Below are 16,102 nucleotides of genomic sequence, written 5' to 3'. Positions count from 1 at the left end.
GGAGTCAGCTGTGGGAGACAGCAAGATATTTTTGAAAACAGTCATTTTTATAATTTTTAAGGGTTTTAGTTAGTTTTCTTGTTGCATTATTTAGCTTACGCTTGTCGCCAGGTGTTCTATAACTTTGCCATACTCTTTTAAGTCTGCATTTTTCTACGATTTTTTTTATTATGTGATGGGGGTATTCATGTCTTAAGTCTATTGGTGTTTATGCTTTACAAAAGATTTTTGCCTCTTACTGTGATAAGTCTGCCGGCCCATTGAGTATGTTTAGCGTTATAGTCTCCTCCAGCTATGAATCTATTGCCCAGGTCTCCGAGGAAATTATCGAAGTCTTCTTTGGAAATAGAACGTCTAGGAGGGCAATATACTGCTGATGTAGTGGTTGGACCATGCCAATCTTCTATCGCTACGTTTGTAGCTTGGAGGTAATCCTTCTGGAATGATGGAAGCTCATAGTGTTTTATGCTGGTCTTGATGATAATTCCGGTGCCGCCGTAGGCCTTTCCACTGGGACGTTGGGTATGGTAAAAGTTATAACCATTTATTTTCAGATAATTTTTATCGGTGAAGTAAGTTTCAGATATAAGCATTACGTCAATTTCTTGTTGTTTTAAGAGGAGTTCTAGTTCGTATTTATGCCGAGCTAGACCGTTAGCATTCCAAAGAGTTATGCGTGTTGGTTTTATTTTACGTCGGAGTGTTAATTTGTCCACGATGATTGTAAGCAATGATAGCAAGTTATTAATTTGCTCTGTTTGTTTCGCGATTAATTTTTCAAGCCTATTGAAGTTATCCGTGTTTTGTGAACTGGGAACACTATTTTGTGAATGATCACTATAGATTTTCCGTCTGCTTTGATTTCCTTGAACTACCTGTGCATAGGAGGTTGGAGGAGTAGAGTGACATTTTTGTGGACTGAGTACTTTGGTCGGTTAGGTCCTAAACTCTGGGTTTAAGGTACTTATTTTTATACAATGTCTTGTAGGCTGTGCAACCTTTCTAGTTCGCAGGATGCTCTCCTTGACACAGGATGCACTTCGCAGGAGTTTCTGAAGATTCAGTGCACTGATCTGTAGAATGAAGACCCGCGCATTTAACGCGGCGGTAATTGTGGTTGCAATATTTCTGCGTGTGGCCGTACCTTTGGCATCTTTTACATTGAACTATCTCTTTTTTATAAAAGGTGGTCCAATTTTTACTACAGAATTCATTAGACGGTTGATATTATAGACTTCTTTGTCGTTCGGCTTTTGCTTTAAATCAACAAAGAGTAAGGATAGCGGATTTTTTGTGATTCTATGCCTTATATTGCTAATGTTGGTTTCTTCGTGGCCGTGATTTAAGCGTTCAAACTTCAGTTCGTCTAAGTTAGCTGAGTGATGGATATTGCGTAGTACCACACGAAAAGATCTTTCTTGTTTCAGTTGATATGTGTGGAAGTTTGGGTTCAGGATTTTTAGCAACTTTGTTACTTTTTTATAGGAGTCTGGATTAGTCAGCAGAATTTTAACCCGGTCATTTTTAATTTTTAGTTTGTAATCCTCTTTGTTAATATCTTTCTCGATAGACTTTATCATTGTTTGAATGTCGATGACATCATCGATGAAGATTGGTGGAGGAGGAGGAACTTTCTGCGTATGTTGGTTTGTTAATGTTTCAACTACGTTCATAGAATCGTCTGTAGATTCTAATATTTCGAATCTGTTATAAGTGGTAACATGGTTTGTTGACGGTTCGTTCTGATTAGTGTTTACATTTTTTTGTTAACTGTATGTAGCTTACGTTTTTTGTTGTTGATTTACAAGGAACATAATTAGAAATCTATTCGTTAATTCCTTTGTTCCTAGATCTTGTAACCCAAAGCATAATGTATATTCAAGGGTATAATAATATGAGCCTCTCCTTATGTTACGTCTGGTGACTCTCTACCTAAACCAGGCCACACACCGCGGACAAGATGGCAGCCAGGTGTCTACACTTCCTTTTTTTTTTTAATTTTACAATCAATTCTCATTGAGAATTATTAGTAAATTATTCTGGCGTGGCACTATGTCGTGTTTAATAAGTATTTATCGTTACACATCCTTACTGCGTACCCTCAATAGTCTTAAGGACCTTCCATAAATCTCAGGAATTTTCTAGTTAAAGTCCTTCAGATCGAACAAACATCTTTTTACTGAATTGTTTTCTAAAGCTTATTGTCCACTACGAATTGACACGACAAAGTTGGTTTTTCTCGCGTATGATGCTTCCCACTAGCAACTTTCTCTCGGGGGTGGTTAGCACCCTTCCTCACCCACCAACCTGGAAAATAACCAATTAACAGCGAAGTCTATTTTCCTCACTTTCCTAACGAAAACTTGTCCTTAACGAATCAGCTCATCTCGTGTCGTAGATAAATCCAAACAACTTAAATCAAAATTTAAAAAATTCTACTGGCTCATTGGCAGACGTTCCAACTTAAGCGCGCAGAATAAAACAATGCTATATAAGGCCATGTTAAAATCCCTTTGGACCTATGGAATCCAACTATGGGGAACAGCGAGTAATTCCAACATAGAAATTCTTCAACGATTCCAATCAAAAACTCTAAGATCCTTAATAGATGTACCTTGGTATGTTACCAACGAAACAGTACATCGCGACCTTAAGATACCAACAGTTTAAAGAAGAAATATCCAAATTCGGTAATAGATATAACATAAGAATTAACAACCACCAAAAACCATTAGTTACTCAATTGCTTGACACGACGGATCAGATCCGCAGACTAAAAAGACATTACCCTCTAGATTTAAACGTTAGATTCAGCTAGAATCAAACACACGATAAACACTTATTAAACACGACATAGTACCACGCCATAATAATTTACTTATAATTCTCAATGAGAATTGATAGTAAAATTCTTCCAAGTAAAAAAAAAAAAACATTATCCGTAGCTTCGATCGTAACTTTGTCTGCAGCAACTCGACGGTCGCTCGTATCTAAAGCTTCACTGATTCAAGTTTTCAAATTCTGTTCAAAACGAAATGAGCGAAGATTATTTTTCCTCTTTTTTTACCCTTATATATTCTATGTAAAGACTATTTATAAAGAGAGATTATAACAAGAATTTCTAATATATCAAGCCAGTGTTTTCTATTATTTCGTCACTTTTAATTCGATACTTCCTCCTCAAGTGTCGGACGAGCCTACAATTTGTTGTCAAAAACACTCGAGATCTACTGTGTCTTGTTTGTAAATATGTATACATACGTATTTGGAAACGTTTAATACGTTTCGTATTCTTGCACAATATCTGAAACAGTAAACAGTAATGGACACAGGATTATACGTATATGTACATAGACGTAAATGCGATGAAATGTTTATTTTCGTTGCCAGTTTCATTATCGTGGTATGATGCAGAAGGTATTGATTGCAAAAGTAAAAGATGTAAGAGCATACAATAAGCCACGTCGTGGAGATACTATTATTTTTCACAGCTAATTCCAGAGTTGCGTTGAAACGATATGTCTTTTTAATCTGCAGTTAACCTAATCTCTCGAATCGTTCATGATTTTTAACGGATTTTTGTATTGATTGCAAAGAAACGGTTGCTTTCAATAGACTAATATCCGAAAATAGAATCTAAAGAATGGATAATAATTGAAGAATGTTCGTCTGATGAAATAAAAGTCCAGATTCGTTCATTTCTAGAATAATTGAGTGGATAATTATAATAAAAAGGCGATAGATATATGGAGGAATTTCTAAACCATTTGAAAATGTGGATTGCAAGTTAGAGGTTACGTTAATCATAAAGTGTAAACTAAACTGGAAACGATAAAGCGGGAATAGTATTAGGAAAGATAATTCTAAAAATTAAACGATATCACCCGATTTACGTGAAATTACCAGATCATCTCAGAGAATATTGTACTTACAACTATCTTCCTCGTGTTTACACTTATTCACTATAATATAAAAGAGTTCCCAGTGTTGTCACGTGCTTGATATGATATATGTTACTTATTACATTTACACGCTATTAATATCAAAAAGAAGACACGAATAAAACTGGAAGATTTCGTCCTGAGTATTTACCAAATTGTCATTGACATTTTATTGCGACGGTAGTTTCGATTCTCTTATCAATTTTGGAAAAGAAGGTAGCGCATTTATTCATTTCTCTTACGCAAGAATCGTAAATGTGAGAACATACTTTTGTAATTAAAGGAATAGCGACAAGTCAGAATTATTACTTTAATCCTCATCCTGTGTACTAATAGTGAATATATAGTAAATACAGTAAATGCAACAAATATAGTAAATATAGTAAATATAGTAAATATAGTAAATATTTACTATTAGTACACAGGATGAGGATACTAATAATTTGCTGCAATAATAATAAATAGTAAATATTTACAATTCTTCTATATATTTGAGAATCGAGAAGCGTTCGATATTCTTAACAGCGTACTTGCTGTCCTTTCTTATCGCTCGAACAAACCATATTATCAACTTGTTTTTAATTCCCTGCCCCCACTCGTTATGAATCCCGTTAGAATTTTTCCTCCCCTTTCCCAATCATACAATGCTCGTAAGTTTCGTCTTTTACGTACAGGGTGTTCTTGTCACCAATACTTTTATTGCTGTTACAAATTAACTCCCTTCGCGCCTTTGAACTGAACTTTACGTTTATTTTACAGTCTGATTAAAGTTTACTGCAAAATTTATATAATTATGGTTCCTATTACTGGAGATATTCAAACCCTAATAAATAAAAACTAATTAATAACGTCTATCTTCAATTGTACTTGATTACAATCAACATGAATATTGACTACACTGGACGTACATGCTTATCAACAAAATTAGGCAATTCGAGAAGGTTAAAAAAACAACTATATTACACTAGTTAAGTGAAATTAAATATACGTTTCCTGAACACTGTATATATCACAATGTGTATACATACATATTATACTGAATCGGCAAATTCCCCACTCTTTTATTTTCTGACGTAGAGAGGGGGTTCTTTGCTTCTTTCTGTCTCTCATGCCTCTTGCCCGCTAATAAGTAAAATATTAACCGTTGGTTAATACATTCTTCGAGAATGCTCAAAGAAGTGAATACAAGTGTATAATAACGGAGTCATTGTATAGCAGTTGCAATACTAATACTTTTAATAGTGAATATCTTAAATCACCTGCGCCCCTGTTTGATTTCACATTTTTTCCCCATTCTTTCGTTTCTAATTTCCTTTTTTTGGTTTCCTTTTTTTTTTGTTCAAAAGCAATAATAAGTAAAATTACCTTAAACCCGTTTTACGAAGTGTTTATTTACGCAATTACATTCGTAATATACGACGTAAGGAATCTAATGCGCTAAGGGTTCTTCTGAAGGATTAAACATTTTGTGATTATTCATCACTATTCAATTACTATGGTTCAATTACGACGTCAGGTAAATTATATTTTTCACGATTCTTTCGAAAATCTAATGTTAAAAGCGCTGAAATATTGCAAACTTATAGATACTAATATTAATTAAAATACAGAATAAGAAATTCTGATGTAAAAATTACTATATCTCGTATAAGATTTGGTTGTTTACTCGGTCTAAATTTTTCGTGAAATCTTCATAATTATCTCTGAGTTTCTGTGATGATGCAAGATTCTCATACGCGTACAGAAATTGTCTAGGAACAAGATCTAGAAGCATTCCACACGTTACCAATATTTTTTATTTTTTTATTGTCAAAGTTAAAAGTAACAATGAAAATTTCAAACAAAAATTAAAATATATAATTTATATAATGTACAAATGATGAGTTATTTGTAAGAAATAGAAGTTAAAGATTTTAAATTAATATAGTAATTTTATTGCAAACGATTATGTAGTAATAACTTATTTAGAATAGAATATTAAAATAACGCTAGATATCATTAGCGAGTATAATCTTATTTTAATAAGCTTCAATGTGTTTTACACGCAAAGTGTTATCTTTGTAAATTATGTTTCTCATTTTTTAAACATCTTAGATTATGCAATTTTAATGCAGTAGCTTCACACGATAATGTTGACAGCAGCAAAAAATTTTAATAAAATAAAATTTTATAAACTTGTGATATTAACGCGCGTCTTGCAAGTTCAATGTTCAATATGACATTCAGCGCTTGTAATAACACGTGTTCAAGAATGCATTTTTATTAGAAATGACTTTCGAGAAAAAAAGAAAGAAGAAGAAAAAGAAATCATACTGAGATAAAACGATTAATTCGATAAATCCTAACTCATATGTAATTTTCAAACTTGTAACCGGAAATATAAAAATTAATTAACCTATGTAGTACCGATGTATTTTGCTGTCCTAAATCTATCATTACTTCCGTAAGCAATTTGTAATACAAGAATTAACATAAGCATTACCGTAATGGGTATTCTGATAGAGTCTTCGCGAATTTTACTACTTTATCATATTAGTTTGTCTTATTTTGTCATGTCAGTCGCTGAACATAACCAGATATTTTATAATACCGATATGAATCAAGATTTCTGTATAACTTCTAACACATATTCGAAATGATTGTATTTCCATATTGGGCTAATACAAAATTTAAGCATTATATACCTTTCAAATTCAAGAAAGTTACTTTGTTCCACATAAACATGGACTGAACTTATGTAATGCTGCAACCACATATTTATTTCTATTTTCTGTGTATGTTGATTCTGTAATGAGCGTATTAGTGAAAGATGTATTGTATGTTACATGTTAGAATTATTAAAACACCACAATGTTTTATACAGATTTTATCTTGTGGGAGAATCCTGAATCAATTTCAATTTAATATCAAACGGAATTCATCATCTTTACAAATTAGAGATAAAAAAGTAATACAACCGGAACGATCTTTTAAGGTATGCTTTATTAAAAGATATTTCAATAATTTCTTGAAATAATTATTTTAACTGAAACTTATAAATGCTATATTTTGTAGTATGCAGATCTAACAGTCCGTCTTGCAGGACCAGACCAATTACAACCAAAGCCCAATGTCAGTGCTTTAGCATTTGGTAAATATTTTACAGATCACATGTTAAAGATATTTTATCATGAAACATTAGGAGGATGGCAAATACCAGAAATTACACCTCTTGAAAAGTTGGTTCTCCATCCAGCATCGAAAGTTCTTCACTATGCTGTAGAGGTAAATGCAACTTATATTTCATAAAGTTTCCTATTCATTTCTATTATTTAACAGCATTTACTGGTGTATGCACTGTATGCATTATTTCAGTTGTTTGAAGGTCTAAAAGCTTATAGAGGAGTAGATGGGAAGATAAGAATATTTCGACCAGAACTAAATATGGAACGGATGAACAATTCAGCAATGAGAACTGGCCTACCTACGTTCATAGGAGAAGAATTAATTAAATGTTGTTGTAGATTAATTAGTATTGATCAAGAATGGGTACCTCATTCTACTGCTTCTAGTCTATATATACGCCCAACACTTATAGGAATAGATGTAAGTATGCACATCTTAAAAGAAAAATTCTAATATAACGTCTTATCTTAAAGATAAAGAATGTTAATCAATTGAACGATATGAATAATAATCGTGTCATTGATGTCACAGACGTCATAAAAACAGATACATATAAAGTAAGCAATATATTTCACAATACTTAATGATAATACACGATAAAGTAGTCTTTAATGCTCTTTTGTTGGAGTAGGACTATAAGATACACTTAGACATTGTATTGTAGAAAAGAACAAGAACTAGTGATTAAAAGTTAAGAAGATAAAAATTAATATACAAAGCCTTAAATGTTCAATGAAGTATATGTCGTATCTTTATGCCATTAGCTCTTTATTTAATATGAATGAATAGAAGTGTATCTTTTTTCAAACATGAATAATATTAGCATATAATGGTACTTCTGATTCCATTGATGTAAAATTTCGAATAAAAATGTATTTATGTCATATATTTTTTATAAATTGTACTTCGAAAGGTGTGTATGCATCGTTGCTTACAGATGATGCAACATTTTTATTAGAAGAAGTCATCTCAATGAAGAAATAATCATAGATAATTAATATTTTTATACAAAAGATATTTAATGTAAATATCAATGAGAATATTCAACCAAGAATATAAAAAGAACTTTATGTATATATATTATAATTATTTTTACATTTTTACATCTTTATCTAGCCCACACTCGGTGTTGCATCTTCAGAATCTGCTTTACTCTATATTATTTTGTCACCTGTTGGCTCTTACTTTAACAAAACAAAAGAAAATATTGGCATATCTTTACTGGCTGATCCCCAATATACAAGAGCATGGCCAGGTGGTTGTGGTAGCTACAAAGTAGGTAGCAATTATGGGCCTACTATATATGTACAAAAGGAAGCTATAGAGAAGGGTTTGCAACAAGTATTATGGCTTTATGGAGAAGATAATGAAGTAACTGAGGCCGGGACTATGAACATTTTCATGTTCTTTATAAATGATGATGGTGGTGAGCATCATTTTACATTTTTCGTTTAATTGCTTGTTCCACAACTATATAGTTTCACTGTATAATTTCATATTACTTTTATAAATATGTTATAATTTCAGAAAAAGAGTTAATAACACCACCATTAACAAGTGATTTAATTCTTCCTGGAGTTACAAGAAATTCTATTTTAGCATTAGCCAGAGAATGGAATCAATTTAAAGTCAGTGAAAGGAAATTTTGTATGAACGAAGTTTGTCAGTTACTTTCAGAAAACAGAGTAAGATATCCTATCTTAATTATTCTTTATTTAAAATTTGTTTCAACTTCATAGAAATTACAATTTTATTTTAGTTGTTGGAAATATTTGGAGCAGGAACAGCTTGCATAATTAGTCCTGTATCTTACATAGAATATGTTGGACAACCATTGCATATACCAACGATGGAGCACTCTAATCCTGTTTACAAAATGTTCTTGAAACATTTAACTGATATACAATATGGTATTATACCGGATCACCCTTGGGTGATACCTATCGAATGAATATAGAATAATCCATTTAATTATTTATTACATAATTGTAACCAAAAGCGACTCCATGCAATTTTTAACATCGATTGTATTATATTTAAAAGAATAGTTGTTAGGAGTGTCACAATTTTGTTGTTGCTAGCTTCATGCGAATGTTGTTGTGAATGAATTCTTATTTATTTACACATGGAACTGATTTTGTCAAAGGCATGTAAGAAGTGAGCATGTATTGGAGATGAAACTCAGGGATCAATTGTTTCTTACAGAAGCAAAGCAACTTTTTAATAGTGAGCTATAAAGACTAATGTGTTGATTTGTGTGTGTGTGTGTTGTACGTTGAATGACAATTCGTACTTACGAATATGTGTGTGCGTTTCTACATAGAAATATAGATGTATTGTATATATTTTTTATATTACTTATTTACACTATCTTATGTAATTTTAATAATTTTTCTATGGTACAAATTATTTATTCCATGTTCTACCTCACCGGTCAAGAAGGACAACAAGAAAAGAATATGCTATAAAAAGCTTTTCTTTACTTGGTAGATAGTCTGTATGTCTGAAAAAGGTTTTTGTTCATATGTGTATTATCTCAATAAAAGTATAAGTTCATAAACACTTCTTAATGAAGAATAGATATTTATTTCCTGGGGAACGCAATTAATAAATTGAAGCAAAGACGATTATCTAAAATTGTATAAACTACCTAACATACAATTTTTCATTACATCGTTTGAAAGTATAATTATTATTTTCATGTCAAAATAGAATGAGATCATATTACTAATCGTTGTAATATCAAGTCTACAGAAACTTCTTGTTATAACGGTATGGTGTAACGTTTTACCGCTCATTTTCAAATCGCCCCTAAGCATTGGCATATTCCGGTTAACTCCGGTACGAACGTATTTACATTCCCCCTCTCGTTCCTACGGCTGAAAGTACCGGAGGAAGTAAATGTGCGTGTAGTTGGGTCGTTTGACCGCTAGAGGCGGTAATTCATAAATCGTGCAGTTTGCTGAATTTTCTCATCGATGACCTTTCTATTCATTATTCGTCTTTGATTCGCACAGCGAGTAAGTTCTTTCTAAGGGTTAAATTTTGTGAAAAGAAAAAACATGTACGCGATTCAAAACGCAGTTAGAAAAGTACCGAGATTACTAAATGTATGTCAGAATCAACGTAGAACAATTCTTGCTACACCACCAAGGGTTAGGATACCTTTTGCCGTAAGTACTATTTTTGTTAAATGCACTTACATAAGAAACTGACGGCAGCAATTAAATATTTATTTTGAATCAAAAAATTTGTCTACTATAAGGACAGTGTTCTGTTTACAGTTCGAAAAGCATTTTCGTCAACATTTATATCGGTAATTCATATATAAGGTTATGTTATGTAACAGGCTAATTGATTTTTGGGGCGTTTTTATTAAATTTTGCAAATATTAATAATCTCTTAAAATTGTACGATTGTTTTTAATAAAACCAATATATGAATTAATTTGAGCTACATAAAAGTATTTATTAGTCCGTTCAGTATATTTATTTAAGGATATAGATAAACTTTATACATTATTATTGTGAAAAAGCGTAAATTTCAAATGCAAAGAATTAATTAAGTTTTATGTTTGGATGATATAGCATATTATATATTTAACTTTAGTTATATATGATACATTGTTGGAATAAAATTTATGCGAATATAAAAGTATAAAAGGTTGATAAATAACTTAAAATTAATTATAACGATAATTACTTAGGCATTTGATTTAAAATGACATTCTTGATGTATTTTACATATATGTAGTATCGTTATAATGATAATATCTGTAACATTATAGACCGTTTAAACTATATAATTGGCAATAATATCTTTTTCATTGCAGGAAAAAGTGGCATTTGGTATAGCTATATGGATCGGAGTAATGGGGGTTCCGCTGTACATTTCGTGTAATGTAAATAAATATAACGCTCAAAAAAAGGGATAGACGATCTTTTGTAGCTGTATTCTCAAATTTGTAAAGTAAATAACTATTACAAAAAGTAGGAGAATGTGTATCATATACTTGAAATAAATATGAAATTAGATAAAGTAGTTTGTAATCGATATTAGACATTTTCTATCTGCATTTTAGAAATTTGCAGATTAAAGATTAAACCCTTGACATACCAACGACGTTTGGGATATGTAATTTGTTTATTGTATGCTATGTACACAATGAACGTATAGAGTTTCATTCTATTTATATATTAAGAGGTTAATTCATTATAAGGAATCACTTATCTCAAAATATTTCGTTTTATTCATTGGTTGTTCAAGAATTAAATTTGTCTTTTATTCTACGTTTTTTTTTTTTTTTTTTTTTTTTGTGTAAATGAGTTGCACGAACAGTTGAAGAGTCGCAGTCTTACATATACGTATATGATTGTACAAAAGTTTAGTACCATAAAAATATCAAGTATATCATTTTGCTAATAAAATATATGTATAAACAATAATAAGATATGTAAAATTTACATTTTAGCGGAAAAAGGCTTTCTTATATTTTATTTGAAAAGGGATTTTAATCTAACGATATTATAATCAAATAAAGAATATAGCAGTTTGTTTATTTTAGTACAAATTTATGTTATTGATTTATTACATAGAATCATCAGATCAGATAGTCACTCAGCAATGTCCAGTTGTGGGAAATACTGTAAAGAGCAACTCGCGATAGTTGTACACTCAAGTGGACACGTACCTTAAAATTCGTAACGTTACATTTAATTCAAAAATATATCGAGTGTTTATACATATTTTGTATATATATACAGAAATTCGATATATTTTCACATTTTGCGTATATTTGTACATCTTGGAAATCTCATTAACTTTTATATGTATTTGCACCGTTGTATCGTTAGAGCTACAAAGTTACGAATATTCACCTTAAATTTACGTACGATGTTGTTAATTTGTTTATTCGGAAACTTTATGACAGTGTCTAAAATTTATACTTCATTATAATGTCATTTATATCGGAATGTTAGGTACACTTTGAATTTTCGTCACTTTTTTTATTGTTACTTGACTGTATTGCATCGAAATTCGATGTTTAACTCGGCCGTATTAGGAATATATTACGCGGTTTTCCGACAATCTTCGAAGCAAGTACAGACATAGGACGGATCCTGTTTTAGGCTGGATCTAGAAGCGTTGTTCAAAAGCGAAAGTTGATCGATTCGGCTGCTGGATTTTCGACTCGTCAATGATCGGGAATGTGTCTTCTGTCGCGACGACTGTGTCTTCGTTTTTTGAAACACGTGGCACAGCATTTATCCTGCACGATCAATGACACATCGCACATGCGCCTATATGACGCGCACATTGAGGCTGGGACAATAGTATCCTTGCACTCTGAAACAGTTTTATTTGTTTTTACGTTACATATCTAAAGAAACCTAATCATAATTAGTTGATAGATTACATCGAAATCTTTCTCTTTTTATTAGTTCTGTCTAGTGTAAACTGATAAGAAGGAATATATTAAAATGCAAGAATTAGCAAGAATCAGCATCAATGCTAGCTTGTATTATTGCGAGTCGTTAAACGAAGCTCTTACACACACACACATACAAGCGCGCGCGCGTAACTATGATAATTAATATCATAGAAGAAACGAAGGAAGAAGATACTTGCGGAGAAGTGTATCGTAAACCGTTCGCTTGAAGACATTAATTCCCGGTATACGTACACTGTGGTTAATGATCCGTGAAAACTGTTGCTTTCCAGATACGCATTAAAGGGGCGAAAGAAAAGAAAAGAAATAACGAGTTTCCATGCATACGTTCAGGTAGTTACGGATATCCTTTAATGACCGATTCCCTCTGGCGTGTGCAATTACCAGATTTATCGTTCGCGCATTGCCGCCTATGATAACAACGCCTCGTATCGATCGGCTTTCTCTCGGGGTTGCAATCGTCGGACAGTAATTCTGTTATACGATCACGACACTCGACTTCCCTTCGCTTAACGCCGACTCTCACGAGGCAGCTCGCGTTGCAGGACTCCCATTTTCCTGTAAGCATGCCCATAAAGACGGAGGTTTTATACGCTCGATCGTCTCCTTGTTGTCTTTGGCAACGGGCCAGGCTTCAAAAAGATATTATTAGCAGCACGGATAAACTCGATTACCGTCTTAGCGTGACATAAACGACCAACCATGAAAATAATTATGCTGTCTTAATCCGACTCGACTTATTGGCCTTTTTTAATTCTTACGTGACTCTTTGGATATACGCGAGCAACTTGTTCTAGTTATAGATTGAAAATAAGAAGGATAACAGTATATTTTATGCCATGATAATGAATAACTCACCGGTGATCCATCTCCCACCTTGGCAAAGTTCGATGGTGGCCGGCTTGTTTTCTGGATTACAGTCTCCTTGCATCGAGCAGGTCACCTTCCTAGTTCTCTTACCATTCGTACAATGACTCCATTTCGAGACGATCCACTTCGACTTGGTATTATACATGGAATTATCTGGATTTTCATCGACCACATTGTCGAATTCGAGGATCTCTGGCTCCTCGGTAGTAAGACTATCGACGATCGTGATTCCATTTTGATCGTTGGAGCTCACGTTGTAGAAAGAGGCATCCTTGTTGTCCGCGTAGACGATCAATGGTGGTTCGGTGGAGCTGCAAGGGGGTAAGTTTAGACACGGGCTGACCTCTTCGGGTCTCACGTCCCGGTTACAGTCTCGATCGGGCAGAGCCAAATCCGATCTATCGGGGCCCACTCCCGAAGAGACACACATCACCGATCGTTTTCGAAGAGCACCCTCTCCGCACGATACCGGGCACATTTGCCATGGACCGATCCACCATCTAATTTTGGCAAAACGAAACAATCGATTATCGTTTGAGTATATTATTCGAATTCGTTATTGTCAAATTCGTTCGAGTTAATTAAAACGAAAAAGAAAAGAAAAGCTGTTATGTATCTTTTTAACAAAAGCGAAAGTCAACGAATCAAGTTGCATTGGATGTCGCATTGGAGCGGTCGGAACGTCGAGTCGAACGATAAATAAAATTTGTCTGTGGTCAGATTCAATGTACCCCCATATTATCGCGACCGAGAAGCTTTAATCCGATTTTTCCTATACCATGGAGGCTGGGCTTTCGTTTTACCTGGCTGGGCATGGATTCAGATTGCATTCTCGCAAAATCGATTCCGGCTTTTCGATGCCCTCGCAAAAGTGGTCCTCGACGACCCCGCTCTTCTTCTCGTTGCAGAGTGCTTTGGAGGTTTGCGTGCCACCGCCGCAAGTGGCCGTGCACAGCGACCAGTCGGAAAATACCCACGAGTATTCCGGTGCCCGATCAGGCTCCTTTTTCGGCACTGTGTACTCGTATCGCAGCCCGAAATTCCGATAATGTCCTCTGGAAATCAACTGAAGTGATGGGACAAAATTATTGAGAATGGGAAGAAAGTAGCTAAAGAATTCGTAGCGAATATACGTGTCCACGCTCGAAGAATCGAGGAAAAAGCGAATGAGACGGATAAGCAATTTGTCGAGAGGAAGCATACGTGGAATAAAACGAAAAGAAAAGAGTTAGTTAATTAGTTACTATTACGTACATAGACTGCGATGTCCTCTTTGATCGGGCCAGGAATTCTGACCTTTTCTCTGTCGCGATCGCGCTCGTACAGAGCTGGAGTTCCGGCCACTTGGTATTCCCCTGCTAAAGTGATCTGCCTGTTCAATTGGAATGAAGATCATAGCTCTAGATCGTAATATCTCTCCAACGTCTTTTACTTTTCATTCGGAATTTATTATTTCGTTAGCCGATACAAAGAGATACACAATCAATTGGATTATCGATATTAACGCGATCGATATAACGTAACCGACGATGAACACATCTTGGATTATTACTTACCGTTTTCCATTAAGGAAATATTTGTCGGAATTTGGCACACCTATTCCAATGTAATTTTTGCTGTTTCCAATTTCTTCGATTTTTATATTTCTCGATCCATTGGGGACAACGACCACTTCCTTGTATCCTGGACCGTCGTTTTTGTCGTAAATTCCGCCTGTCGTTTCGCATTGAGTTCCATCGCCATGGCAGATTCCACAACGATCTTCCGTGGCATCTGAATCGACCGTCCAATCACAGCCAACTTTCTACACCGTTAATTACAATCGAAAAATAGAGAACAGAATAGAGAAGGAAAGATACGGATATTGTTGAAAATATCGTCTAGAAAAATAGACTGACTCGACAGATTCCAGCAATGCACATGTCTCTGGTACCGACGTTACAGGGTGTGCCATCGAGAGCGGCTTCACCCCATGGAACGATCACGCTTTCCTCTGTGTCGGTGCAATATAGCTCGCAGGGTTCCGCTTCAATTAAGGACGATATTCATTAGTGTTGTACGGATTCAAGTCGAATGGAATATCGAACGATCGTAGATTACTTGGCAAAAAGTAACTTTCAACTGTTTATTAAATTCGATGATATTTTACTGTCAAATAGCAAGGAACCGTTTAGCGTTATTTACAGCATTGTTTATTGCGAAAAGTACTCGTCCGTAGTATCTTCGACGAAAGAGTCCAAAAACTAGTGGCTTACTCTGATCGAAATACGGCAGCCAAGTGTAATTCTTCCCTTTGTATTCTTTGCCGTCGTAATGGCTGCACTGAACTGCTCTGAAACTGGCCGTCTCTTCCGGGCACGGATCGGTGTTACAGATTTTATATCGACGTCTTTCCCCGATGCAGAATTTACCACCGTGCGCTGGTTCCGGATGGTCGCATTTCCGCTCGACGATCGAAACGCCCGCACCACAGGTTCTCGAACACTCGCTCCAAGAGCCCCACTCGCCCCATCCGCCGTCGATTTGACGCGGTTTGTCCACAATTGGCACGCATTCCTGGTTCTGACACCACTACGGCAAAATTCGCGCGCGTTATCGAAAATCAGTTTAATGGCTGGTTGACTTATTTATTCTATTTTTATCTATTTTTTTTTTTTTTTTTTTTTTTTTTTTTTTT

At 34.2% G+C, this 16,102-nt stretch overlaps 3 protein-coding genes across 9 annotated transcripts in view; 2 read left to right on the top strand and 1 right to left on the bottom strand.

Moving 5' to 3' along the window:
- The first annotated feature begins 5,048 nt into the window (after window positions 1-5,048).
- On the top strand, window positions 5,049-9,676 carry LOC100741865 (branched-chain-amino-acid aminotransferase, cytosolic). 3 transcript variants are annotated; one of them, XM_003491518.4, is made up of 7 exons: window positions 5,049-5,457; window positions 6,805-6,915; window positions 6,996-7,205; window positions 7,296-7,526; window positions 8,223-8,532; window positions 8,634-8,791; window positions 8,866-9,676. In XM_003491518.4, exons 1-7 carry the CDS (start codon window positions 5,437-5,439, stop codon window positions 9,055-9,057), a joined length of 1,233 nt encoding a protein of 410 aa, XP_003491566.1. In that variant the 5' UTR covers window positions 5,049-5,436; the 3' UTR covers window positions 9,058-9,676. The 3 variants fall into 3 exon arrangements, with proteins under 3 accessions (XP_003491566.1, XP_012244183.1, XP_012244182.1); XM_012388760.3 differs by lacking the exon at window positions 5,049-5,457 and adding an exon at window positions 6,314-6,715 and having other exon boundaries at window positions 7,024-7,205; XM_012388759.3 differs by lacking the exon at window positions 5,049-5,457 and adding an exon at window positions 6,315-6,715.
- A 314-nt stretch (window positions 9,677-9,990) lies between these two features.
- On the top strand, window positions 9,991-11,161 carry LOC100741749. Its single transcript, XM_003491517.3, has 2 exons — window positions 9,991-10,279; window positions 10,939-11,161. Exons 1-2 carry the CDS (start codon window positions 10,169-10,171, stop codon window positions 11,038-11,040), a joined length of 213 nt encoding a protein of 70 aa, XP_003491565.1. The 5' UTR covers window positions 9,991-10,168; the 3' UTR covers window positions 11,041-11,161.
- Window positions 10,939-16,102, bottom strand: part of LOC100741630 (A disintegrin and metalloproteinase with thrombospondin motifs 10-like) — a 93,345-nt gene continuing 88,181 nt past the window's right edge. For 3 of the 5 annotated variants that reach the window (XM_012388753.3, XM_003491516.4, XM_033322177.1), the window contains 8 exons: window positions 15,681-15,996; window positions 15,324-15,451; window positions 14,982-15,229; window positions 14,680-14,797; window positions 14,229-14,491; window positions 13,414-13,925; window positions 12,940-13,113; window positions 10,939-12,452 (listed from right to left, as the gene is read on the bottom strand). In XM_012388753.3, the coding sequence (XP_012244176.1) occupies window positions 12,301-12,452; window positions 12,940-13,113; window positions 13,414-13,925; window positions 14,229-14,491; window positions 14,680-14,797; window positions 14,982-15,229; window positions 15,324-15,451; window positions 15,681-15,996 (1,911 nt within the window). In that variant the 3' untranslated portion in view covers window positions 10,939-12,300. Of the gene's footprint in view, window positions 12,453-12,882; window positions 13,114-13,413; window positions 13,926-14,228; window positions 14,492-14,679; window positions 14,798-14,981; window positions 15,230-15,323; window positions 15,452-15,680; window positions 15,997-16,102 lie in introns of all 5 variants that reach the window. The other 2 variants (XM_024369476.2, XM_012388754.3) reach the window with 2 other exon arrangements.

The sequence above is a fragment of the Bombus impatiens genome, unplaced genomic scaffold (genome assembly GCF_000188095.3).
Source record: "Bombus impatiens unplaced genomic scaffold, BIMP_2.2 scf_0581, whole genome shotgun sequence".
Classification (NCBI taxonomy): domain Eukaryota; kingdom Metazoa; phylum Arthropoda; class Insecta; order Hymenoptera; family Apidae; genus Bombus; species Bombus impatiens.
The sequence above is the reverse complement of the archived record's forward strand: the minus strand, read 5'-3'. Positions and strand labels throughout refer to the sequence as shown.

What these genes read in the sequence shown, in the direction of transcription:
- LOC100741865 (XM_003491518.4), top strand. Translation starts at nt 5,437, where the DNA reads ATGGTTCAATTACGACGTCAG. An exon ending in TTCTTCACTATGCTGTAGAG is followed by an intron (nt 7,206 to 7,295) that starts GTAAATGCAACT and finishes GCATTATTTCAG; the next exon opens with TTGTTTGAAGGTCTAAAAGC. An exon ending in CTTTATAAATGATGATGGTG is followed by an intron (nt 8,533 to 8,633) that starts GTGAGCATCATT and finishes TTATAATTTCAG; the next exon opens with AAAAAGAGTTAATAACACCA.
- LOC100741749 (XM_003491517.3), top strand. Translation starts at nt 10,169, where the DNA reads ATGTACGCGATTCAAAACGCAGTTAGAAAAGTACCGAGATTACTAAAT. An exon ending in GGGTTAGGATACCTTTTGCC is followed by an intron (nt 10,280 to 10,938) that starts GTAAGTACTATT and finishes TTTTCATTGCAG; the next exon opens with GAAAAAGTGGCATTTGGTAT.